The sequence below is a fragment of the Pseudopipra pipra genome, chromosome Z (genome assembly GCF_036250125.1).
Source record: "Pseudopipra pipra isolate bDixPip1 chromosome Z, bDixPip1.hap1, whole genome shotgun sequence".
Lineage (NCBI taxonomy): Eukaryota > Metazoa > Chordata > Aves > Passeriformes > Pipridae > Pseudopipra > Pseudopipra pipra.
The window spans coordinates 570,497-595,122 of NC_087581.1; the positions used below are offsets into that span (position 1 = coordinate 570,497).

General features: G+C 47.7%; 1 protein-coding gene and 1 long non-coding RNA gene across 3 annotated transcripts in view; one reads left to right on the forward strand and one right to left on the reverse strand.

The window, feature by feature from the left end:
* Positions 1–5,817, reverse strand: LOC135407509 (uncharacterized). Of its 2 annotated transcripts, none has more exons than XR_010426901.1 (4): positions 5,509–5,817; positions 4,986–5,102; positions 193–254; positions 1–67 (listed from the first exon to the last, which is right to left on the reverse strand). It is a non-coding gene; the product is annotated as an uncharacterized LOC135407509 (long non-coding RNA). The 2 variants fall into 2 exon arrangements; XR_010426902.1 differs by having other exon boundaries at positions 4,986–5,105.
* Positions 5,718–24,626, forward strand: part of LOC135407508 (WD repeat-containing protein 7-like) — a 32,425-nt gene continuing 13,516 nt past the window's right edge. Inside the window, exons 1-20 of the mRNA XM_064642598.1 lie at positions 5,718–5,822; positions 9,501–9,672; positions 10,085–10,191; positions 10,505–10,583; positions 10,693–10,867; positions 11,002–11,078; positions 11,908–12,027; positions 12,290–12,435; positions 12,787–12,889; positions 13,024–13,165; positions 13,534–13,782; positions 14,327–14,547; positions 15,342–15,537; positions 16,363–16,577; positions 17,317–18,077; positions 18,212–18,294; positions 18,882–18,965; positions 19,842–19,960; positions 20,087–20,210; positions 21,154–21,267. Of these exons, the coding sequence (XP_064498668.1) occupies positions 9,514–9,672; positions 10,085–10,191; positions 10,505–10,583; positions 10,693–10,867; positions 11,002–11,078; positions 11,908–12,027; positions 12,290–12,435; positions 12,787–12,889; positions 13,024–13,165; positions 13,534–13,782; positions 14,327–14,547; positions 15,342–15,537; positions 16,363–16,577; positions 17,317–18,077; positions 18,212–18,294; positions 18,882–18,965; positions 19,842–19,960; positions 20,087–20,210; positions 21,154–21,267 (3,274 nt within the window). The 5' untranslated portion in view covers positions 5,718–5,822; positions 9,501–9,513. The remainder of the gene's footprint in view (positions 5,823–9,500; positions 9,673–10,084; positions 10,192–10,504; positions 10,584–10,692; positions 10,868–11,001; positions 11,079–11,907; positions 12,028–12,289; positions 12,436–12,786; positions 12,890–13,023; positions 13,166–13,533; positions 13,783–14,326; positions 14,548–15,341; positions 15,538–16,362; positions 16,578–17,316; positions 18,078–18,211; positions 18,295–18,881; positions 18,966–19,841; positions 19,961–20,086; positions 20,211–21,153; positions 21,268–24,626) is intronic.

Here is a 24,626-nt window from a genome sequence, read left to right on the forward strand (position 1 = left end):
TCTCCGGCCTCGCCGTCCCACACCGACCCACAGCCAGCTCAGGCAGGGAAATGACACCAGGCAACAGCTGCAAAGGCACAAAGAGGAGAGCTGTCAGCCACAGGCACAGAAAAGGCAAAGGCTTCACAAAACATTGCTGCAACCTGACTGCTCATTATTTCCAGTTTCCCAGGGAGAACCCCACGGACTCACAGCCAACAAGGCCTGACAGTCCCTGCAGCCGCAGCACATGGACAGAGAGGCAATTCCACCACCTCAAAGGGAAAAAGAAGGAGGAAATGGTGACTTATTTCTTTTAAAGTTCTTAAAACAGAACAAAGACTTGTTTGGAATTCTGTTGGGTACACAATGAGTGTTGGGCACAGGGCACGTCACTATTCCAGATTTCAATGGGGCTCTCTGGGGTCAGACCAGCTGATTTCCTAAGTTCAGTTCGTGCCCACGGACTGATCTGAGCTCCCCGTTCCCCGGATCGCTCATCCCCACACTCCCAGCACCGTCCCGAGCCCTCGGTCCTGTCCCCGCCGGGACTCCCAAACCCTCCCGGCCCTGCCCGGCTCTGGCCCGGGCCCGGGGCACCCTCGGCTTGTGCCCCGCAGTCTCCGCCTGGCGGACACGGCCGGTACTGCAGCCCCGACACCGCCGGCCCGCAAAGGACCCCCCGCGCCCCCCGCGCCCCAGCCGCAGCCCCCCTGCCCTCGTTTCCCACCCTTTTCCCCTCATATTTCTGGCCCTTTTTACTTTCACGTTTCCCTCACGTTTCTCCCCCTTTTTCCTCACATTTTCTGTCCTTTCGCCCTCATCCTCACCAGCCACCCTTGGGGTTCCCCGGCCCTTTGGGATCCCGGAAAAACCGGGACTGGATTTTTCCCGGAATGTGGAATGGGTTTAAAAAAATTTCATAATAAAATGTTTAAACTTTATTTCCCGGTTTAATGTTGTTCTTATTCTCTTGAAAGGCCGGGAAAGGGAAAAGAGAAGCTCTGCAACCCACCCCCACCGCCTCCTCATTGGCTGCTGGGAACGCGGCCCCGCGCTCTGATTGGTGGCTACGCGGCATCGCCCCGCCTTCCCCGCGCTCCCATTGGTCGCTCGCTCCGTCAATCCCGGCGGGAGCCGAGGGGTTTAATCGTGTGAATAAAAACGGGAAAATAAAAAAAAATAATAAAAAAAAGAAATAAAAAATAAGGAAAAACCGATGAAAAAGACCAAAAATGGACAAGAGAGCAAGAAAGTGAAAAAATAAAATAAAAAAGAAATTTAAAAGGAAATTAAATATCAAAAATGAAAATAAAAATAAAAATATTTCATTTCATTTTTTATTACTTTATTTGATTTTATTTTCCTTTTATTTCATTTTTCTCTAAGTTCATCTCATTTTATTTTTGTTTCTTTTATTTTATTTTCTCTTTTTTCTTGTTTGTTTTATTTCATTTTTTATTATTTTATTTAATTTTATTTTCCTTTTCTTTCATTTAATTTAATTTCATTTTTATTTTTCTTTAATTTCTTATTTTAATTTCATTTAATTATATTTTATTTACTTTTCTTTTTTTACTTCTTTTTTATTTCATTTTTAAATTTTTCTATTGAATTTTTTCCGTTTTCTTTCCTTTCTTTCATTTAATTTCATTTTATGCTAATTGTTTACTTCAGTTTAAATTAATTTAATTTTCATTTTATTTTATTTTATTTTAATTTCATTTTATCTTCTTTCCTTTTATTTTTTTATTTTATTTTCACTTTATTTTCTTTCTTTTTATTTTATTTTCTTTTTATTCCCTTATTTCATTTTTATAATTTTATTTAACTTTCTTTTCCTTTTATTTCGTTTCTTTCCTTAATTTCATTTTATTTTTTCATTTTACTTTTTTTTATTTCATTTTATTTTGATTTTAGTTTCTTTCTTATTTTATTTTCTTCCTTTTTCTTTTTTTTCTTTTATTTTTTCCTTTCATTTCTTTTATTTAATTTTAAAAATCATTTTGTTTACCTTTTTTTTTCATTTAATTTCATTTTCTTTTCTTTCTTTTTACTTTATTTTCTGTTTACTTCATTTTTTATAATTTTAATTTTATTTTCCTTTTATTTCGTTTCTTGCTTTAATTTAATTTTATTTTATTTTCATTTTATTTTATTTTTATTTTTTTTCTTTCTTTTTATTTTTGTTTATTTTATTTCATTTTTTAACATTTTATTTAATTTTATTTTCCTTTTATTTCGTTTCTTGCTTTAATTTCATTTTATTTCATTCTAATTTTTTTATTTTAATTCTATTTTCTTTCTTTTTATTTTTGTTTATTTTATTTAATTTTTTAACATTTTATTTAATTTTATTTTCCTTTTATTTCGTTTCTTTCTTTAATTTCATTTTTTTCATTTAATTTTTAATTTTATTTATTTTCATTTCATTTTATTTTATTTTCATTTCCTTTTCTTTCTTTTTATTTTTATTTCCTGCCCAGCACCGCAGCGGTCGAAAAGGGAACCAGAAAATCGGGACAAAAAGGACCCGAATCGCGCCGTGCCGACCCCCGGCTCCTCCCGCCGAGCCCGGGCAGAGCCCGAGAGCTGCAGCCCCCGGGCCCCGCCGCGGCTTCCCCGCCGTCCCCCGGCACCTCCCGCCCGTCCCGCCCCGCAGCGCCGCTCCCGCTGCCCCCCGAGCACAGGAACGAACCCATCGCCCATCGCCCACCGCCCACCGCCCACCGCCCATCGCCCACCGCCCATCGCCCACCGCCCACCGCCCCCCGCACGGGGGGAAGGGACCCGGACATCCCGTTATGGATCTCGTCCCGCCCCGGCACTCCTTGGACGGGCATCGCCCCGCCCCACGGGATCCTTTTATGGACAGAACCCGCCCTACACAACCCTACATGGGCATCGCCCCGCCCCGACACACTTTTTATGGGCATCGCCCCGCCCCACACGCCCCTTTATGGACATAACCCCGCCCTAGACAACCCTACATGGGCATCGCCCCGCCCCACAGGATCCTTTTATGGATATAACCCGCCCTACACAACCCAACATGGCATCGCCCCGCCCCGACACTCCTTTTAGGGACATAACCCCGCCCTACACAACCCTACATGGGCATCGCCCCGCCCCGACACTCCTTTCATGAACATAACCCCGCCCTACACAACCCTACATGGGCATCGCCCCGCCCCACAGGATCCTTTTATGGACATAACCCCGCCCTACATAACTTTATATGGGCATCGCCCCGGCCCACAGGCCCAATTTATGGATATAACCCCGCCCCACACAACCCTATATGGGCATCGCCCCACCCAGACACTCCTTTTAGGGGCATAACCCCGCCCTATACAACCCTACATGGACATCGCCCCGCCCCACATGCTCTTTTTATGGGCATTGTCCCGCCTTACGACCTCCTTCTTTGGACACAGCCCCACCCCACACCCCTTCTATGGTCACAGCCCCACCCCACACCCCGTCTATGGTCACAGCCCCACCCCACACCCCTTCTCCGGCCCCGTCCCCCCGCCCTGTCCGTCCCCTCGGTCACCGCCCCACACTCCCCTCACGGGCCCCTCCCGCTGTCGCTCATCCCAGTCCCGCCCCTCCCGCATTCCCGGTGGGAATGCCCCGCCCGTTCCCCGCTCCCGCATTCCCGGCGGGATCGGACGCTCCCGGCCGAGGGCAGCGCTGCGGGGACGGTCGGGGGGGTTTGAATGTGCCCCGAGCCCTCGGTCCTGTCCCCGCCGGGACTCCCAAACCCTCCCGGCCCTGCCCGGCTCTGGCCCGGGCCCGGGGCACCCTCGGCTTGTGCCCCGCAGTCTCCGCCTGGCGGACACGGCCGGTACTGCAGCCCCGACACCGCCGGCCCGCAAAGGACAGGTGCAAACCAAATGCTGGGGACTGGAACACACACCTGGCACTCCTGCAGCTCTTACCATTATATTCAAGAGAAAACAGCCAACTGGACCGTCACTGCTCATTTCTTAATCCCAGTCCCACACTTCTTTGGCACTTGGAGCACCACTTTTATCACCCAATTACAGCCCATTAGAGAGCTCCATGTCTAGCAGGGACAGGGACCCCTGGGATACTCTCAGCAATGCCTGAATCCATTGCAGGGACCTTGCTTTGAGCTCCCCAGGGCCGGGCGCCCCGAGGATCTCCCCGAATAATCCTTTCGGTGCGCGCTGGAGTCCTCGGGGTGCCCCAACCCGGGGGGCACCAACAGCACTGTCCCTCCAGGGGCCCAATTTGGTCCCAAGCTTTCAGTGGACAGCCCAAAAGGGATTTCAAGAGTCCTTCTTTGGAACCTCAAGTACCCAGAACACAAAGGAAACCAAAGACCTGTTCCCAAGGCCAAAGAAACCTCCAAGTCTGGACTCCCAGATTAAGATCCCAAACACCAAATAATACCCCACCCAATGGGTACGGGGAGGAAACCACAAGAAGGCCTCATTTCTAAAGGCAGGGGGATCTTGCCTGTGTCCCAGACTGGTCCGGGGATCTGAGGCCCTTCCCGAGAAAATCTCGGTGCCGGCGTGAAGGGCCAGAGATCCCTTGGAGCCACGGGAGAGCAGGCACAGAGTCCCTCCTGGGGGCCAATTCTGCTGCCTGAAAACAGCTCTGCAAAGAAACCTCTCAGACTCAGCTGGTGAGTTTTAGAAGCCAGGCATTCCCACACACTAAGAGATTTTAAGAGCTCACTGACTGAGAAAACATCGAGCTTTTATCGTGGACATCTGACCTCCCACAGACAGCTCCTTTCCCCTCTCAGTACAAAATGATTTCCGTGGCATCATTTCATAGGAAGTGCCCGGGCCCCCCAGACTGTGCTTTCCAGAACAGAAAACAAACAGAGGGAAGGAGCTTTGCACAAGTGGAACACACTCCAGAACAGACCTGACTTTAGGTTTGCTCTTTGGGTTCTAATCCGGCACCCAAAAACTCCAGCAGGAGAGCTGGCCCGTGGCCCGTGGGACCCTGAAAATCCATCTTACCATGGGCTGGAGGCAAATCCCAGTTGGACGAGTCCCTCGTGCCTGCAGACGCCTGGGGATCCTCTCTATCCCAGCAGGAGAAAGGGGGACCTCGGGGACACGGTGGCGTTCGACATCCTGCTGAAACAGGGGCGGGTGCCTCCGCCGGTGCCATTTTGGGAAGGGGCGGTGCCGCTATCTTAGGGCAGGGCAGAGAGGGGCGGGTGACGCCGCCGGCGCCATTTTGGGTAGGGGCGGTGCCGCCATCTTAGGGCGGGGCAGAGAGGGGCGGGTTATCCGCCGGCCGCCATGTTGGGTAGGGGCGGTGAGGGGCGGGAGCGACGCTGCTTCGGCCATTTTGGTTACAGGCAGCTGAAGGGCGCGCCGGGCAATTTAGGGCACGAGCGGGGAGCTATAAGAGGGAAGCTCTGCCTACATAAAATTTTTCGTAATTTGTTATTCACTCCTTTTTTTTTTTTTGGGTGTTACGGGGTGACGCTTCTGCTTTTTTTTTTAATACAGGCATAATACCACTATTATTTACCTAATAACACGTAAATGTCACCTCGGGGTGCCTCATAACGGCGCTTTCCCTGCTCAGAACGACAGACTCTGCTCCCGGCTGTTATAACTTCAAGGCCCTTCAGCAATCGTTATTTAACAAATCGAGTGAGTAATTCCCCGCTCCCTGAGCGCGCTGAGGGCGGTCCGGCGGTTGCCATGGTGACCCGGCTGCCGTGAGGCGCGGCGGCCGCGCTTTGCGGCAGTGCCGTAAGAGCCGGCGGTGTCACCCGGCCGGGGCCGCTCCCGGGCCGCGGCTCCGGGACGGGACAGCGGGACGAGGAACCGGGGGAGCCGGTGAGAGCGGGATAACGGGGCATGGAGCGGGGCCGGGAGAACGGGGCGGGCACAGCGGGAGCGGCCGGGCGAGGCCCCGGCGCGGGTGCTGCGGGGGCCGCCGGGGGCTCTGCGGTACCGGGACACGGGGATAACGGGAACGGCGTGCGCGGGAGCCCGGGGACAGGGATACACGGGGATCCAGCTGTCCAGGTGCCCATGGCCCCAGGTATCCAGGGACACAGGTATCCAGGTGCCCAGGATTGGAGTCCAGATTTCAGCAAGTTTCACCCCAAAACAAGCCCCGGGTTCTTAATGGATGGGGCTTCCGAGGGGTCAATTAACTGCAGTTTGGAGTCTCAGATTATTATTATTATCTCGTCCTCTGCCTTGCTGTGGAACCTCCTTCGTATCCAGGGAAGTGTTTTAATTGTCTTCCCCCAATTAGTCCTTTTTCTCTGTGCCCGAGCGATGAATAGAAAGTGTAATTTGTAATTAAATTTAGAATATTCGAGTTTTTATAAAATGCATAAACAGCCCGTTAATAGCTGGTTTGTGCTATTTAATGCTATTTTGCAGTATTTTTGGGCAGGTTATTTTAGTGTCCACAAGTATCCTAATGTTAATTCCTCATTTAATGGCAATAAAAGTGTTTGGGAAGAGCAGCTTGGCTTGATAAAGGTGTTTAGGTGAGTCTTGGCTTCAGTATTTAATATCTTGCACTTCAAAAAATCAGTTTAATGCCTTCACTCAAATAAGGAACTGATCCCAGACTGTTAAATCTGCCTAAATCCCAGCCTTAAACAGAGCAGTTCAGAGAGTCACCCGATTATTCTATCAGATGAAGACGTTATTTTTAATTTTTTTTGGTTCATTTGCTGATCTGAAGAAGTATCAACAGGAAGCACTTTGCTCGTGGCAACTCCATTTTTCCCACTGAAGTTCCCTTTTCTGCCGGAATCCGTGGCTTCCCGAAGTTATAAATAGCTGGGCTGTGGGAATTCATGTGGAATAACCCCCTGGCTGCTTTTTTGGCCCATCTGGCAGCGGGACAGTGTCGATTTGCTCCTGTGAAAAAAGGGAATTATTGATCTGTCTGGGACAAAAGGGGAGTTTTGGTGCTCTCGGGGGCCACAGTCGCCGTTTGCCAGGGGCTGAGCTCTGCAGTTGGAATTCTTTGGGAATTAAGATGTGGCTTTTCCTCAAAAGGAAGCTTTTCCTGAAGGCCTTGAGGCACCACAGGAGAAAAGGAGAAGGAAAGAGGTAGTTCTACTTTTCCCTCTCTCTCCCCCCAGAGCCTTGGTTTGAAATATCAGGGGTTGGAAGAGACTTTTATGTTGTTTATTGGCATTTTTCAGCTCAGTTTTAGTCATTTATGGTTCATTTCCTCCCCAAAATTGGGTGGTAAAAGAGTGAAATGGGTATTTTTGGTTGCTTTGGGTGGTTTTGTTGTTCTGTTGCATCTGGACACCTTATTGCTGGTTTTATTCCGTTTTTATGATGATTTCACTGTAAATCAAGGAGGGTTTTTAATCGTGGCTCTTTCTGTATTGGTTAAAATTTTTAATTAGTTTCTATTTGTGATTTTCTATTTGTGATTTATATTCATGGTTGTCCAGACAGAACAATCGACCCAGCGTTGCATAACAAATTAACACTGCACGGGCAGGTGATGGGGGTTGCAGTGGAGCAGCTTCCAAAAGATTCCATACTTGGATTTTTAGGTCTTTTGTTTCCAATTTGATTAAATTCAAGCTCTCAATGAAGTAATTTTTAATTAACAGAGTCCGAGGAATGAGTTGCCTTGTTCTGAAGTGGCATTTTTTGTGATCTTAGTGATTGGATGATGTGGATTTTGTGGAGTGAAGTGGGAGGCTCCAGGGAGCTGTGTTTGTAAAATATTTTAAAATATTTCTTCAGTGAATCCTGCTTTGTGCTCCCCTAAATCAGAGGTATGAGCTGGGACATTCAGAGCATAACAGGAGCGCTTAGTTATTTATTTAACACAACCTCGTGGCCGAAAAGAAAATGTCAGTTCTGAAAACTTGGAGCTGGGAATGTTGCTACTGACAACAGAGGCTTGTTTTGGGATTTAAATCTCATGCTAATGCAACTGGATTTTATTGCCACAACTTGAATTTCTGTTTTCTTTCCACTTCCCGGCCACCGAGACAATTTTGGCCTCGTGGCAGCTCCAATTTCCCCGTGTTGTTTGTGTCAATATCTTTATAAGATATCCCAAATGTTGCCATAAAGATAGGGCTGGACCTGTTTCCTGCTGGGTAACGGCCAAAATCTGCTTTATCAGTGGATTTCACATAGCTGGTTTCACCGGGATATTCTGTATTCCGACGGGCATATCTGTACAATCAGGTGTTTAATGCTGTCAGTAATATCAGATATGGAATAGCAGGGGTAGAATGATAGCAGGGAGGTAATAATATCAGGAATATAATAATATCAGAGATGTAATGATATCAGGGATGTATTGATATCAGGAATATAATAATATCAGGGATCTAGTAACATCACAGATATAATAACTGAGGCTTCAAACATTTGTTAGTTCAAAATCACTCCGAAAAGAGCGATTTTGGCCAAACTCTCCACATGCCCAGGGATGTGCTGTTTGCGGCCTAGATGGATAAAAAGCCTGTGGAATTTTGCCAAACGTGTGAGGGGATATGTTTTTCCTGGAAAGTTTAAGGAACACAGTTCGGTCCCTGAGGGCAGGGGAAGGCCCTCCCTGAGGGAAGGCAAATGTGGTCCCTGAGGGCAGGTGAAGGCAGTCCCTGAGGGAAGGTGAATGTGGTCCCTGAGGGAAGGTGAATGTGGTCCCTGAGGGAAGGTGAAGGCAGTCCCTGAGGGAAGGTGAATGTGGTCCCTGAGGGAAGGTGAAGGCAGTCCCTGAGGGAAGGTGAATGTGGTCCCTGAGGGAAGGTGAAGGCCCTCCCTGAGGGAAGGTGAAGGCCCTCCCTGAGGGCAGGGGAAGGCCCTCCCTGAGGGCAGGGGAAGGCCCTCCCTGAGGGCAGGGGAAGGCCCTCCCTGAGGGCAGGGGAAGGCCCTTCCTGAGGGCAGGGGAAGGCCCTTCCTGAGGGCAGGGGAAGGCCCTTCCTGAGGGCAGGTGAATGTGGTCCCTGAGGGAAGGTGAATGTGGTCCCTGAGGGCAGGGGAAGGCCCTCCCTGAGGGCAGGGGAAGGCCCTCCCTGAGGGAAGGCAAAGGTGGTCCCTGAGGGCAGGTGAAGGAGGTCCCTGAGGGCAGGTGAAGGAGGTCCCAGAGGGTAGGTGAAGGAGGTCCCTGAGGGAAGGTGAAGGCAGTCCCTGAGGGAAGGTGAAGGAGGTCCCTGAGGGAAGGTGAAGGCAGTCCCTGAGGGAAGGGGAAGGCCCTTCCTGAGGGCAGGGGAAGGCCCTCCCTGAGGGAAGGCAAAGGTGGTCCCAGAGGGCAGGTGAAGGCAGTCCCTGAGGGAAGGCAAAGGCGGTCCCTGAGGGCAGGTGAAGGCAGTCCCTGAGGGCAGGTGAAGGCAGTCCCTGAGGGAAGGTGAAGGCAGGCCCTGAGGGAAGGCGAAGGCAGGCCCTGAGGGAAGGTGAAGGCAGGCCCTGAGGGCAATCTGAGGGATCCCTCATGGAGATGCCGTCGCTGTTGTGTCTGGCGGGTTTCCCGTGGCCCAGTTCCATGTCTCTGGTGCTGTTTTGTTGCAGGCCGGCGGGCGGGATGGCCGGGAACAGCCTGGTGCTGCCCATCGTGCTGTGGGGCCGCCGCGCCCCCACGCACTGCGTGTCCTCCCTGCTGCTCATGGACGGCGCCACCGTCATCGTCACCGGCTGCCACGACGGCCAGATCTGCCTCTGGGACCTCAGCCCGGACCTGCAGGTAAGAATTCCCTCGGGAATCGCCGGTCTTTCCCCATATCCCATCTATCCCTGCCTTCCCAAGCCATTCCCCTTGTCCTGTCCCTCCATCCCTTGTCCCAAGTCCCTCTCCAGCTCTCCTGGAGGTCTCCCCTTATTTATAAATATCCAGAACTTGTCTTGTGCAACAATAGTTTCCCCCTGTCAATTTTTTCATTCAAACTGAGCCAGCTTTATAGATTTTATTGACATGAGTTTGCAAATTGCCTTTTTTTCCAGTGTTAAGTAGAAACTCTTTTTCAAGGTTATATATCCACAGCTACGCTAATTAAATATGTGTATATTAATAGATATATAAAATAGAAAGCTGGCATATGTGTCTTCTGTTTTTCAGAGTGGTATTTTGACTTCCCCTTTTCTTTCCCTGCTCCCAGATTAATCCCCGAGCTCTGCTGTTTGGTCACACGGCCTCAGTTACTTGTTTATCCAAGGCCTCAGCTTCCAGTGAAAAACAATATATAGTGAGTGCATCCGAGAGTGGGTGAGTTTCCCAGCAGTTTTGATCTCCACAACTGTCAAATCATGGAAATCTGTCCCCAAATTATCCGTATTTCCACGCTGGGGCTGCGTTGGATTTTTTTTGATCCTTAAAAAAAAATTCATCAGCAAATACATTTTATTTTTTCAGTGGTTTTATTTGCTAATCAGGTGGAGGAGGGAAGGATTTCTTGTGCAGTTGCTATGCAAGGAATGGTTCCAATGAAGTTCCTCCCAGTGTAGAGGGATTTTGAAATATTTGGAAGCCTGGCCTGGTTTCCCTGGAGTTTTAGGGAGATTTTTTTTGGTGTTTTTAGGGAGATGTGCCTGTGGGATGTGAACGATGGGAGATGCATCGAGTTCACCAAACTGGCCTGCGCACACACGGGAATTCAGGTCGGTCCTGGAAGGATTCCAGAGCTCTGGGCATCCCAAACATTTTGGTTTGGATTAAAAATGAAGGAATTCCTGTCCCACCCGGGGTATAATTTCTGTGTCTTGGCAGTTCTATCAGTTCACAGTCGGCTCACAGCGGGAAGGGAGGCTCCTATGCCACGGGCATTATCCCGAAATTCTGGTGGTGGATGCCACCAGCCTGGAAGTTCTTTATTCCCTGATATCCAAGATCTCTCCTGACTGGATCAGCTCCATGAGCATCATCCGCTCCAACAGGACACAAGGTGATTATTTCTCACTCCTGGCCTTGGTGGCTTCCAGGGGTGTTTTTGGCCTGAAGTTTTAGTTTCTCCTGGCTGTATTTGTACACCCAGTGGAGAATTCCTTGGGATCTCATCCTGGTTTCTGTCTTTCCCAGAGGACACCGTGGTGGCCGTTTCCGTGACTGGCATCCTGAAAGTCTGGATCATCACCTCGGAAGTCAGTCGGCTCCAGGTAAACTGCTGGATTAGTGGGATTTCCTGGAGGGGGGTTGAATTGTATTCCTGTTGTTTCTGGTCCTTTCAGCCCCCTGAAGATATTCTTCTTCCTCTTTGCCAGCTGGAAAATCACCTTTGGGAATTTTGCTTTAGCGATCCCGAGTTCCCAGCAGGACTCCTAATCCTTCCTAGAATCCCAAGTTCCCAGCGGAACTCCTAATCCTTCCCAGAATCCCAAATTCTCAGCGGAACTCCTAATCCTTCCCAGAGAACTGATTGCAAAATTTAGAGGAGGAGAATCTCCAGTTTTTCCAAATCTGCTTTTTATTTGTTCTGATTTGGGTTAATGTTTGCTGAGCAGTTTTTTAGGAATATTCCTTTTTTGGGATTATCTCCAACTCCCTGTGTCCTAATGAATAAAAGTCTGAGATTTACTGCACTTTTCAGACCTCTGGTAAATTAACTCCTCCCAGAAACCCCTTGGAAAAGATGTTTAGCAACTTAGGGAAAAATAAACTTATTTTTTAAGTTTATTCCATGGGAGTGGAATCTGCTTTATCCCACTTTCCTACCTGGCTGCAAGGTGATTCCCTGACTAAATCAGCACCACTAATCCATCCTGCTGGGGAATCTGGGAGACTTAAGTGACCAAAGAGGAGACCACGTGCCTCCTGCAGATCTTCTTAGGAGGAATAATGGAATCAGAACCGCTCCGAGCGTTCGGGTTTCCCTCGGAAATCGGCCGTGGGGCGCCTCGGGGAATGCCAGAGTCTCTATTCCGTGGGGTCTGAGTTCGATTTGAGCAGGAAAAGAATGATTTTGGTGTTGGTTTTGGTTGTTTTTAGGATACCACGCCCGTGTTTGAGGAGGAATCCAAGCCCATCTACTGCCAGAACTGCCAGAGCATTTCCTTCTGCGCCTTCACCCAGCGCTCGCTTCTGGTCGTGTGCTCCAAGTACTGGAGAGTAAGGCAGCAACCCCTGGGGCCTAATTTAATTAAATTACCCTGAAACATTCAGAGCAAGATGCTCCAAGTCCTTTCAGTGTGGTTCTATTTACATATTTAATGCATATTTAGATATTTAATCTAAATCTCCACCCACGGGATCGGAGCTGGAGGATCTTTAAGATCCCTTCTAACCCGAACCATTCCATCATTCTGGAATATTAAACCCCAAATTTGTTCTCTAATAGATTCCTGACACCCCTTTTGTTGTTTCTTCCCAGGTTTTTGATGCTGGGGATTATTCCCTCTTATGTTCAGTTCCCAGTGAAAACAGTCAGACCTGGACTGGTGGGGACTTTGTGGCAGCTGACAAAGTGATTGTGTGGACAGAGGATGGACAAAGTTTCATCTATAAATTACCAGCCAGGTAGGCAAAAATTAAATACTCCCACTTATTTCATCTGGAGGGGAAAAACATTGAAATCTTGGGCCAGTGCAAAAAACTGAAAATAGGCACATAAATATGAAACTGTGCCAGATATTTTAAACTGGGCATCAGAGAGGTTAATGACAAGAGGAAAATCCAAACCTTCTCTTGTGACATCTTCATGATGTGCAAACATCTTTGTTCTGGCTAAAGAGACAGTTTGATGTTGAACTCCTTCCTCCCCCCCTCGTGATCAGAGCACGAGGACGGGAGCAACATCCACGTGCTGATGCAGCAATCCCTCTGTAAATCCCGGGAATTTGACTCCTTTCTCCTCCTCCTCACCCCCAGCTGCCTCCCAGCCAGCGACTCGTTCCGCAGGGACGTGGGGAAAGCCGTGGAAAACCTGATCCCACCTTTGCTGTACAGCGTGTTGGACAGGGCAGAGAAACAGGTAAAACAGGAGTTTTTCCTCATGGACTGCAGGAGTTTCTGGCCTGCTTTTAAAAGGCACAGTGAAAACTGTTGAGGTGAGCATGTGGCCTAAAGTTATTGATTGATTTTTTTTTTTTTTTTTTTTTTTAACAGCTCCTGATCTGTCCTCCAGTCACTCGCTTCTTCTGTGGCCAGGGAGAGTTCTCCTACAAGCTGCTGATCCAAGGAGACTCCTCGGGGAGATTGTGCATCTGGAGCGTGCCCGACGCTCTGGAACAGCGAGAGAGTGCAAGAGGTACCCAATGAACAGCCTTTTAACAGTTTTAGGTGTGTTTTGGCTGGACAAAGCCCTGCTGGTTCTCTCAGATATCCAGGACGTTGGGCTTGAATTGTAAGAGTTGCGGTAACATCATTTGATAACGCACCATCAAAATCTGAATTAGGTTTATTTAAGAGTTACAGCAGCTTCATTTTTTCATCAGTGCTCAAAATCTTAATTAGCTTTATCCTTGTAGCCAGTACATTTATTTCCAGCCTAGAATCATGGAATGCTTTGGGTTGAAAGGGAGCTCAAAGCTCCTCCAGATCTACTAGCCCGGGCTGCTCAAATCCTCCTCCCTCCTCACCCCTTCCTTCTTTTTTTTCCCCTTCTTTTTTTCCCAGGCCTGCCAAGCACCACCTCCATCTCCCTGCAGGAAGCTTTCGACGGGCTGAGCCCTCGCCCCGCGGGCATCATCGACCAGCTGAGCGTGGTGCCCGGGCTGGGCGAGCCGCTGCGGGTGACGGCCAGCGTGTACATCCCGGCCCACGGGCGCCTGGTGTGCGGCCGCCAGGACGGCAGCGTGGTCATCGTGCCCGCCACCCAGACCGCCATCGTCCAGCTGCTCCAGGGAGAGCACATGCTCCGCAGGGGTACGGGAAAACCGGGAATCATGGAATCATAAATCAGTTGGGTTGGAAGGGACCTCCGACATCATCAAGTCCAACCCTTGATCCAACCCCGCCGTGGTTCCCAGCCATGGCACTGATACCACATCCAGTCTGTCCTTAAACATCTCCAGGGATGGAGAATCCACCACTTCCCTGGGCAGCCCATTCCAATGGCTGAGCACCCCCTCTGGAAAGAAATTCTTTCTAATATCCAACCTAAACCTCCCCTGGCACAGCTCAAGACTGAGCCCTCTTGTCTTGCTGAGAGTTGCCTGGGAGAAGAGACCAACCCCCCCCTGGCTCCCCCCTCCTGTCAGGGAGTTGTAGAGAGTGAGGAGGTCTCCCCTGAGCCTCCTCTTAATGTAAAAAAAAAAATATACTAATATTAAAAAGAGGGTTAATTCTCTAAGAACATGGATTTCAGTGAGCCTGTTCCTTTAGAGAACTGATTTCATTTGTAGAAGTTTATACCAAAATGATTTTTATTTAATGTCAAAAAATACTGATATTCATCCCCAATCCCCAGGTTGGCCGCCCCACCGGACGCTGCGGGGCCACCGGAACAAGGTGACGTGCCTGCTGTACCCTCACCAGGTGTCCTCCCGCTACGACCAGCGCTTCCTGGTCTCGGGAGGGGTGGACTTCTCCGTCATCGTCTGGGACATCTTCTCGGGGGAGATGAAGCACATCTTCTGCGTGCACGGCGGCGAGATCACCCAGCTCCTCGTGCCGCCCGACAACTGCAGCGTGAGTGGGGAGTGGAGAGTGGGATGCTCGAGGTGGAGCCGGGGCTTGGAAGGGCTGAAGTAAAAGGTCTTAAAAATAAAAAAAAATAATAAAAAAAAGAGCTTAATTATTATGCTGTTGTCGTTATTATAGTAATAGGAATAATAATGTAGTGTGCACATAAAGTATAATATATCAGGTGTTTTATTGTGTGTGGTAAGTTATATAGTATTACATATACACTACATAATATATATATAGTATATATAGCATATATATGCATATATAATATCTGTATATATAGTATATATAGCATATATATGCATATATAGTATATGTATACATATATAGTATACATAGCCTATATATGTATATATAGTATATATATATACATACATATAGTATATATACGTATATATAGTATATATAGCTTGTATATGCATATATTATATATATATAATGTACATATAATATATGTTATCTGTGTACAATTACATGCATTGTACATCACTATATATTATCTTATTGTTGTACATTTCTATGTTATTTTAAAAACAGCTTAATTCTGGTTTTTATGGCTTTGTTCTCCTCATGTTTTAATTATATCAAGGATTTAAAATATTGCCAAGAGTAAATTTCCAAGGCAATTTTGCCTTGTATAACATGGCTGAATAAGTACAATTTCATGAACAAAACGACATTAATTGCTTGGAAACCACCTTTTGTCTGATTTTGCTCACCGTGGAAAAGGTTTTAATACCAACAATCTCTGCATTATGGTTGAGATAATTTTTTTAAATTTCTTTTTGCTTTAGGCCCGAGTGCAGCACTGCATCTGCTCCGTCGCCAGCGACCACTCGGTGGGCCTGCTGAGCCTGCGGGAGAAGAAGTGCATCATGTTGGCCTCCCGCCACCTCTTCCCCATCCAGGTCATCAAGTGGAGACCCGCCGACGACTACCTGGTGGTGGGCTGCTCCGACGGCTCCGTGTACGTCTGGCAGATGGACACCGGTGAGCTCCCGCACGCCCGGAATCCGTCCTTGGTCCGGGCAAATCTGGATTGGCCGAGGGTTCCAAGGGCAGAGTTAAAGCCAGGAGATGACACTGAGCTGGATGATGCCAAGCTGGGGGGGAGTGTCGATGAGCTGGAGGGCAGGAGGGCTCTGCAGAGGGACCTGGACAGGCTGGAGAGTTGGGCTGATTCCAATGGGATGAGGTTCAAGCAGGCCAAGGGCCGGGTCCTGCTCTTTGGCCACAACAACCCCCGGCAGCTCCAGGCTGGGCCAGAGGGGCTGGAGAGCAGCCAGGCAGGAAGGGAGCTGGGAGTGGGGATGGACAGGGAGCTGAACAGGAGCCAGAGTGTGCCCAGGGGGACAAGAGGGCCAATGGATCCTGGCCTGGCTCAGGAACAGGGTGGCCAACAGGTCCAAGGAAGTGATTCTACCCGTGGACTCAGCGCTGGTGAGGCCACCCCTGGAGTGCTGTGTCCAATTCTGGGCCCTCAGCTCAGGAAGGACATGGAGGGGCTGGAGCAGGTCCAGAGGAGAGCAACAAGGCTGGGGAAGGGACTGGAGCACAGGTCCTATGAGGAGAGGCTGAGGGAGCTGTTTCTTCTATTCAAATGTCTCCTTTATCTTACTGCATCTTAATTTATTACCTCTAGGCCTATTATATGTTTCTTTTACCATCCTCTTACGTTTTGGTCCAGTAGGTAGAACAGAACGAGCGCAGATGGTTTAGATGTTCCAAGATCGTGTGCAGGCCCCAGATTTCTCAGTTAACTCTTTTGGGCCTGGCCTCCTGTTTCACCCAGGCTCTCCCAACCCCCCCCTGCAGGCGCCCTGGACCGGTGCGTGATGGGCATCACGGCGGTGGAGATCCTGAACGCCTGTGACGAGGCCGTGCCCGCCGCCGTGGACGCCCTCAGCCACCCCGCCGTCAACCTGAAGCAGGCCATGACCCGCCGCAGCCTGGCCGCCCTCAAGAACGTGGCCCACCAGAAGCTGCAGACCTTGGCCACCAACCTCCTGGCTTCCGAGGCCTCCGACAAGGTCAGTTGGCTTCTGGGGCAGCACCCGGAGCGTCCGTTCCCTAAAGGAATAAAACTGGGAAGTCTCTGTTGCTGTAACTGGAAGTCTCTGTCGTTGGAACTGGAAGATCCTCAGACACTCCACCTCTGCCCTTTCCATGAGGGAATATTCCCAATATCCAGCCTAAACCTTGAGGACGCTCCGCTCCCAGCTTCTCCCATTTATCCCTTTTTTTTTTGCCTTCTGCTGTTATGTCCTGCTTGGAAAGAAATGTCCCTTAGTGAGAACATTCCTTAGGAACACCAGCACCATCCTAATTCCATAAAAACACGTGAGCTCAACCTTGGGTGCTGCTATTCCTTCTGGTTTCCAGTCTCCTTTCGTGACTTTTTTCAGCTTTTATCTCCTCTTCCCTTTTTTTTTCCCCCCTTGGGAGGAAGAAGATGGACTTAAGGAGTGGAATGACCCACAAGTGGTGTCTGGGTGAATTTGAGGAGCTTCTTCTCCGACAGCATAAATTGATTCTGTAGTTCAGTCTCCAAACCTGAAATATTTCATGTGGTTTAATAATAATGACAAAAGCTTGGGTTTTTGTTGTTCCTTGGAATGTGACTGATCTTGTGGAATCCAGGAGAAAGAAATGTGAACTCGTGTCTTCCCTGGAGAACTTTTATTTATCCATAAATGTCCGTGAGTTGAATTTCTGTGTTTTGAGGGTTTCTCCGTAGAAATTTCCATTTGTTCCCTTGTTTTTTTCCAGGGGAATTTACCCAAGTACTCCCACAATTCCCTGATGGTCCAGGCCATCAAGACCAACCTGACGGACCCCGACATCCACGTGCTGTTCTTCGACGTGGAGGCCCTGATCATCCAGCTGCTGACGGAGGAGGCGTCCCGGCCCAACGCCGCCCTCGTCTCCCCGGAGAACCTCCAGAAAGCCTCCGGCGCCTCCGACAAGGGCGGCTCCTTCCTGGCCGGCAAACGGGCGGCCGTGCTCTTCCAGCAAGTCAAGGAGACCATCAAGGAGAACATCAAGGAGCACCTGCTGGACGACGAGGACGACGAGGACGACGCGCTGAGGCAGAGGAGGGAAGACGGCGACCCGGAATATCGCGCCAGCAAATCCAAACCGCTCACCCTGCTGGAGTACAACCTGACCATGGACACGGCCAAGCTCTTCATGTCCTGCCTGCACGCCTGGGGCCTCAACTCCGGGCTGGACGAGCTGTGCCTGGAGCGCCTGGGAATGCTGAAGCCTCACTGCTCCGTGTCCTTCGGCCTCGTGTCCAGAGGAGGCCACATGTCCCTGATGCTGCCCGGCTACAACCGGCCCGTGGGCGGAGCGGGCGGGGAGCCGGGCGGGAAGGTGTCCGGCGCCGAGGGGCCGGGCAAGGGCACCTACGGCGTGTCCCGCGCCGTCACCACCCAGCACCTGCTCTCCGTCATCTCCTTGGCCAACACCCTGATGAGCATGACCAACGCTACCTTCATCGGCGACCACATGAAGAAAGGGCCCACCAGGTGGGGTTTAACATCTTCTTGTGGGTGGTTTTGGGTATATTTTGTGTGGGGGGTGTGTTTTCCATCAGGAACCCTTTGATGTGTCTCCTCATGGGTGTTTTGTGTTTGTCTCTCCGTGGATATTTTGTGTTTAGGCCACCCAGACCCGGCACCCCCGAGCTGACCAGAGCGAAGCCACCACCCCCTCCCGTTTCCAGCCAAGGACAAATTAAACAAGGTAAAAGATCCCATTCTTTGGAACCTTTGGAGCCATCATTCCAGCTCCTGACACACCAGATTTATCACCTGGTTATTGAGCATCCAAATATTACATGGGAGGAAAAGGCAGTGCAATGTAGTGTAATAGTGTGATATCCACCTAGATAAAATTATTAATAATATCCACCTAGATAAAATGATGAACAATTAAGACCTTTTTAAGAATCATTCCAAGGTGTTGGTTCTGCCACGAAGTCATTCCCTGCCAGGGAATTTTTGCCCCTTTATTCCCAGGGATTTTTTATCTTTCCCAAATATCCAAGTCTCTCTTACTGTCTCTTCAGCTGCATGTCTACCTCTCACTTCTTGGAAAACCTGGAATTCTCGTTCAGTTGACCATTGTTTTTTCAGTTTAATATTATTTTCCAAGTTGAATATGAAATTTTTCAGTTGAATATTTTAAGTTGCACCTTCTCCTTCAGTTGGAATATTTAAGTTGAAGGTTCTTTCCCTTCTCCAGCGATTACTAACCCATTTTTCTGCTGCTTTTCCTCACTTGCCTCTCTTTTTTTTATCTCTTTTTTATTCCTCCTTTTGCTCTGCAAGTTGCTCCTGCTGCTCCTTCTAACCTGGACTCTGGGCACTCTGACACTGCTCCTCCTTTACATTCCTGTTTCTTAGTCAATGAAGGTATTCCTTCCTCACTTTTTCTATTTATCCTTTCAGCTAAAATCCTTTATCGCTGCTGGGACACTTTAATTTGATTTATAAAGGAGTTTTCCTTTGCCGGGGGGGTGGGTTTGCTCTTTCTCTTAGCAAACGAACCAAAGAAAAGCAAGTTTCCCCTCATTTAAATCTGATTTTTGGTGTTTTTTAGGAAGACTTGGGATGTATTTAAACTACTTGGGGTCGGTGCTGGAGATAATTTGATATAATAAATATTTATTGCCATTGTGAGAAACATCTTCCTGCACAAACACCCTGTGGGCAAGTTGCTTTAAATCTGAATTTTTATCACTGGTGTATAAATTCCTGCTTCCACACATCTCTTAAAGTGGAAATTCCTCCTTTGAATCCTTTTTTTCAAAGGAAAATTGATAGAATTTCTTTAGCACCGTGGTGAAAGAATTCACATTTTTGTGCCCAAGAAATTAAAAATTGCTGAGAAATTAAAACTTGTAGATTTATATGTTCACCTGAGGTATTTTTCAAGTCAGTGGCTATAATATTAAATATCTCTTAACCTCTTACTAAATAATTGTTGCCTGTGGAATATTTCCCAAGCATTTGTGCAGTTGGAGCTCCGGGTGTTTCTGCAGACCCGGAGCAGGAATTCACCCGGGTTCAAAGCAGATTGAGGTGGAAAACCAAGGAAAGTCAGGACAGAAAATTCCATGTAATCCTTAAAGGGATAATAATTCCTGAGGTGGCTGTCATTTCTTTATAATCATAATTTAATTATAATTTATTTATAATTTATTGATGGTGGTGCTCCAGGGATGAGTCGATTCGCGCGCCGCTCGGCTCGCTCCGGTCGCTCCCACCCCTCTTCCCGCTGTTTTCCAGGCTGGAGCCAGCTGGCAGCCATGCACTGTGTGATGCTCCCGGACCTGCTGGGCCTGGAGAAGTTCCGCCCCCCTCTCCTGGAGATGCTGGCGCGCCGCTGGCAGGACCGATGCTTGGAGGTCGGTCCCGCGCCGCGTTTGCCGGCTCCGACTTTTCCTTTCCTTTCATAAACCCATTCTTTCCCGCCCCAAATCTTCCAGCTTGGATTTCTGACGGGACAAGGTGGGTTTTTGCCACCCCTGCAGGTGCGGGAGGCGGCGCAGGCGCTTCTCCTGGCCGAGCTGCGGCGCATCGAGCAGGCGGGACGCAAGGAGACCATCGACGCCTGGGCCCCCTACCTGCCCCAGTACATGGACAGCGTCATCTCCCGTAAGGAAGGCCGGGAAAACCTGCCCAAAGACAGGGAGAACAGGGGGGAAAGCCCCTGGGAACCCACAGTTATTCAGGATATTCAAATATATCAGCCCGTTCCGGGGGGTCAGAGCGACTCTCGCCAAAGCCGTCCCTCGACGGGCTCCGGGTTTGGAGTTTTCAGGGGTAAAAAACCAGTAAAAATGGATGTTTTCCTCTCTTTTAACCCTAAAGTGCTTATTTTCCCTGAAATCAGCTATTTTTCCTGAAATCAGCTTTTTTTCCTGCTGGAAAAGGCACTGGGAATCCAGAATTATTCATAATCAGGTCATTCCAGGCGATCGGAGCAACTCTGGCTCCTTCAACAGACCTCCAGGTTTGGAGTTTTTAGGGGGGAAAAAAACCAGGAAAAATGGGTATTTTCCTCTCTTTTAACCCCTAAGTGCTTATTTTTCCTGAAATCAGCTTTTTTGTCCCCACTGGAAAAAAAAAATCTTGGTTAAATCCAAATTGATTTGGGAAATCAGTTCTCTAAAGGAACAGACTCACTGCAAGCCACATTTTTAGGGAATTAACTCTATTTTTAATAGTAGCATTTTTTGACATGAAATAAAAATCATTTTGGTGAAAAGTGAGATAAATGAAATCAGTTCTCTAAAGGAACAGACTCCCTGCAATCCACATTCTTAGAGAATTAACCCTCTTTTTAATATTAGCATTTCTGACATGAAATAAAAATCATTTTGGTGAAAAGTTCTATAAATGTTATCCCATGTGATTTATTATAAATTTCCAGGTGTTATTCCCATTTTTTTTGAACTCAGAGAAGTCAGATATTTCAGCAGGTGGTATTTTAATAATTCCACTAATATTAGGGAATATGACTGGGAATATAATATATTTCTGTCATTTCCCAGGGAATATAACTGGGAATTTCTTGATTTTTGGTCTTTCCCTGCAGCTGGAGTGCCCACAGAAGCTGCTCAGACTGGCACTGCCAGCCCAGAATCCGTGGGCACAGAGGGTAAAGTGCAGGAGGAGGAGCAGGACCTGGGGGATGATGATATTGCAGCAGGTGAGCCTTTACTTATTATTATTTTAATTTTAATTTTATTATTTTAATTTTAATTTATTATTTTTTTTTTTTTTTAATGGCTTTGGAGCCCTTAAATTGTCCCAAAACCAATGTTCAGCTCATAATTCTTGAGGAATAATGACTTTATTCTGATTTTTTACATCATATCCTGCTGGTGGCTCTTAGGGAGTCTGTCTTCAAATGCTCCTTTTAATTGCTTTTATTATCATTTTATCTTTAGTGTTATATTAATGATATATATTTATTATCATAAATAGATATTATTATATTTGTTATTATATTAATTGCTTTTATTATCATTTTATCTTTATTGTTATATTAATGATATATATTTATTATAAAAATATGTATTGTTATATTTATTATTATATTAATTGCTTTTATTATTTTATTTTTATTGTTATATTAATTTTATATATTTATTATAATAAATATATATTATATTGCTATATTAATAAAAATGAATTATTAAAATTACTTAATATATTAATTATATTATAATTATTATTATATTAATTGCATCATTATATTAGTTATTATAATTTGGTAAGTTGGGTGTATTTTGAATTGCATTTTTTATTATTATTCTATTAATTGGCAGACCTTCTTATTGTAGTCCCACCTAACTGAAGCCATTTTAAATTCATTCCTGAAGTGATTTATTCTGTTTTTCTGTGCATTATTCCCATTTTTTTTACTTGGACAAGTCAGACATTTCAGCAGATGGTATGTTAATAATTCCAATAATATTAATTTTTACAGATATTTCAGCAGGTGGTATTTTAATAATTTCAATAATATTAGGGAATATAACTTGGAATATAATATATGGATATAATTTCCTATTTCAGGGAATAGAACTGGGAATATAATAAATATATTTATATAATTTATAATTTGAAATCCAGGCTGGATTTTTCCCTTCGGGAAGCAGCCCAGGGTGAGGGATTATGGGAACAGCACAAAGAAAAATGGGAAAAAAATGAGAATTATTAGATTTTAGAACTCCCAGGCACAGGCTTCTTAACTCCCTGCCTTGCCAGCTTTCTGGGTGTCTCCAGGAGGGCAGAAATTCCCAAAATTCCCGCTGCTTTTGGCCCTTCCAGGCAGGAATTTCAGCTCCCGAAGCTCCTCCCGTGCTGGGCCAGCGGAGGGAGCTGTGGCTGCAGGAACGGCTGCACTTCCAAGCATTCCCAAGCCTTTGCCAGCAGGAGGTTTGGGAATGAGGCACCACAGGTTGGATCCAACGTTTTCCCTCTTTTCCTGCCTTTTCCTCCTCACAGTTCCTGGCATTTCTGGCTCCTGATTTCTTTGGAGCGAGTCCTCTGTGCTCAGCAAATCACTTTATCCCCTTTATCCATTCGAACTCTGCATTTCCAATATTCCTGTAGTCCCATAATACTGTGGAATGCTGGGACTAAATCCCAGTTATTCCTATATTTCCATAATACTGTGGAATGCTGGGACTAAATCCCAGCTATCCCTGTATTCCCATAATACTATGGAATGCTGGGACTAAATCCCAGTGGGAATTAGGGGGTGGAACCACAGCCCTGAGCTGGGTGGGGTCGGTCCCGCTCTCCGGGACTCTCCGTGCCGGTGGCCACAGCTGTGGTTTTGTTGGATCAGGATCTCCAGGGCTTGGATTTGATGTTCCATAGGGATTTCTGGATCTCCTCCGAGCTGGAGCAGCTACTCCAGCCTGGGAATACTCCGAGTTTGCACCTGCTTGGAAAATAGAAAGCCCCTCCCATAAAACCGCTCCATGCCTTAATTCCAATCCAGTGATTCCCCTTAATTCCAATCCTTTGATTCCTCTTCCAGTTAAAACCTGGAGAACTTCATTTAATCCTTTTATTCTAAGCTGGGCTGAAATTAATTTTCCCTCCGAAGTGGGCAAAGCCAATTAACGGGAGTTAATTGGAGGGAAGCGGCCTGACCTCGTGGCCGTGCTTCCAACATCCCACGGCCTCCTAAACCTGAGAAACTTGGGAATATTTCACCTCCATCTCCAGCATTTTGTCCTGCCTTTGTGCTGTCTGCCCTGAGCAGTCCTGGGGGTTTATTTCCATATTTGGGAATATTCAGGATGATATTTGGGAGCGCGCACACACCTTCCACCCGAAATGGGGATTTTTCCACCTCCAATCCCAAAGGTTTTCATCCTTTTTTTTTTGGTTTGTTTTCCAGCCAGGCCTCTTGGAGGTTATTAATTTTGTCCCACTGATAGGGTGATCAACCGTCCTGTCGGGAAAATGGATCTGCCTGTCAGCCCCGGCCGTGATTAAAGGCAGCGGCGGCGCAGGGACAAAATACCAAATTCTTCCATTCTTCCAGGCATTATTCCGGTGGAAAAATCTCCCAAGGGCCCCTGGCAGCTTAGCTGGGGGGAAACCATTCCCATCAATTGGAATTAAAACCAAAAAAATAAAAATATCAGGGAGGATTTTTTTTTCCCCCTTTGTTAAGTGGTTTTACTCCCATCCGGAGCTTTGCTTGAGTTTGGGGTCGGTTGGGTTTTAATTTCTGGGATTTGTGGATTCCCAGGAGTTGGGTTTTGTCCAAATCCTGTCGGTGCAGATTCCGTGGCCCGGAGAGGTGGTGGATTCCCCATCCCTGGAAGCATCCAGGGCCGGGTAGGACGAGCCTTGGAGCAACTGGGCTAGTGGGAAGTGTCCCTGCCTGCGATCCCTTCCCACCCAAACCCTGCCATGATTCCGGGAGGACGCTCCCAAATCCCTGCTCCGGGTTCTCCGAAGGGTTAACTCCATCTCAACCAAGCCATGGCAGGGGTTTAATTTCCTACTGGAAGCAGCACATGTGTTGGCTTTTCCTTTCATTCCCATCGATCCGCATCCCACCGCCCCTGCTCCCGCAGCTGCTCCGCTCCCGCCGCCGCCGCTCCGCGTTAGGGCACGGATCCGTGGATCCGGGGATCCGGAACCGGGGCTGCACGAGCTTGGATCCCATTCTGGATCTGGGAACTCCCATCCCAGGGAATGGGGCCCTCTCTGTCCAGGTGGAACAGCCCAACGTCAACGAGAACCCGGGATAAACCTCCGGTGGACAATTCCAACCCTTCCCTTCCCTGCTTTGTTCCAGCCCCTTCTCATCCTTCTTCTTCTTCTCCTTCTTCCGAAGGCGGTCGCTATTGATTTTTTCCTTTCCTTTTTTTTCCCCCCTCTCCCTTCCCATTGTTAAGCTTTCCCTGGGTTTTTTTCCTCTCCCTTTTGGCTGAGCCCAGCTCCCAAAATTCGGTTCAGTTCCTTGTTTTCTTGTGGATATCATTAACCCTCATTAATTCCCCCTTCATTAGTCCCCGAGCCTGATGAGCCTCA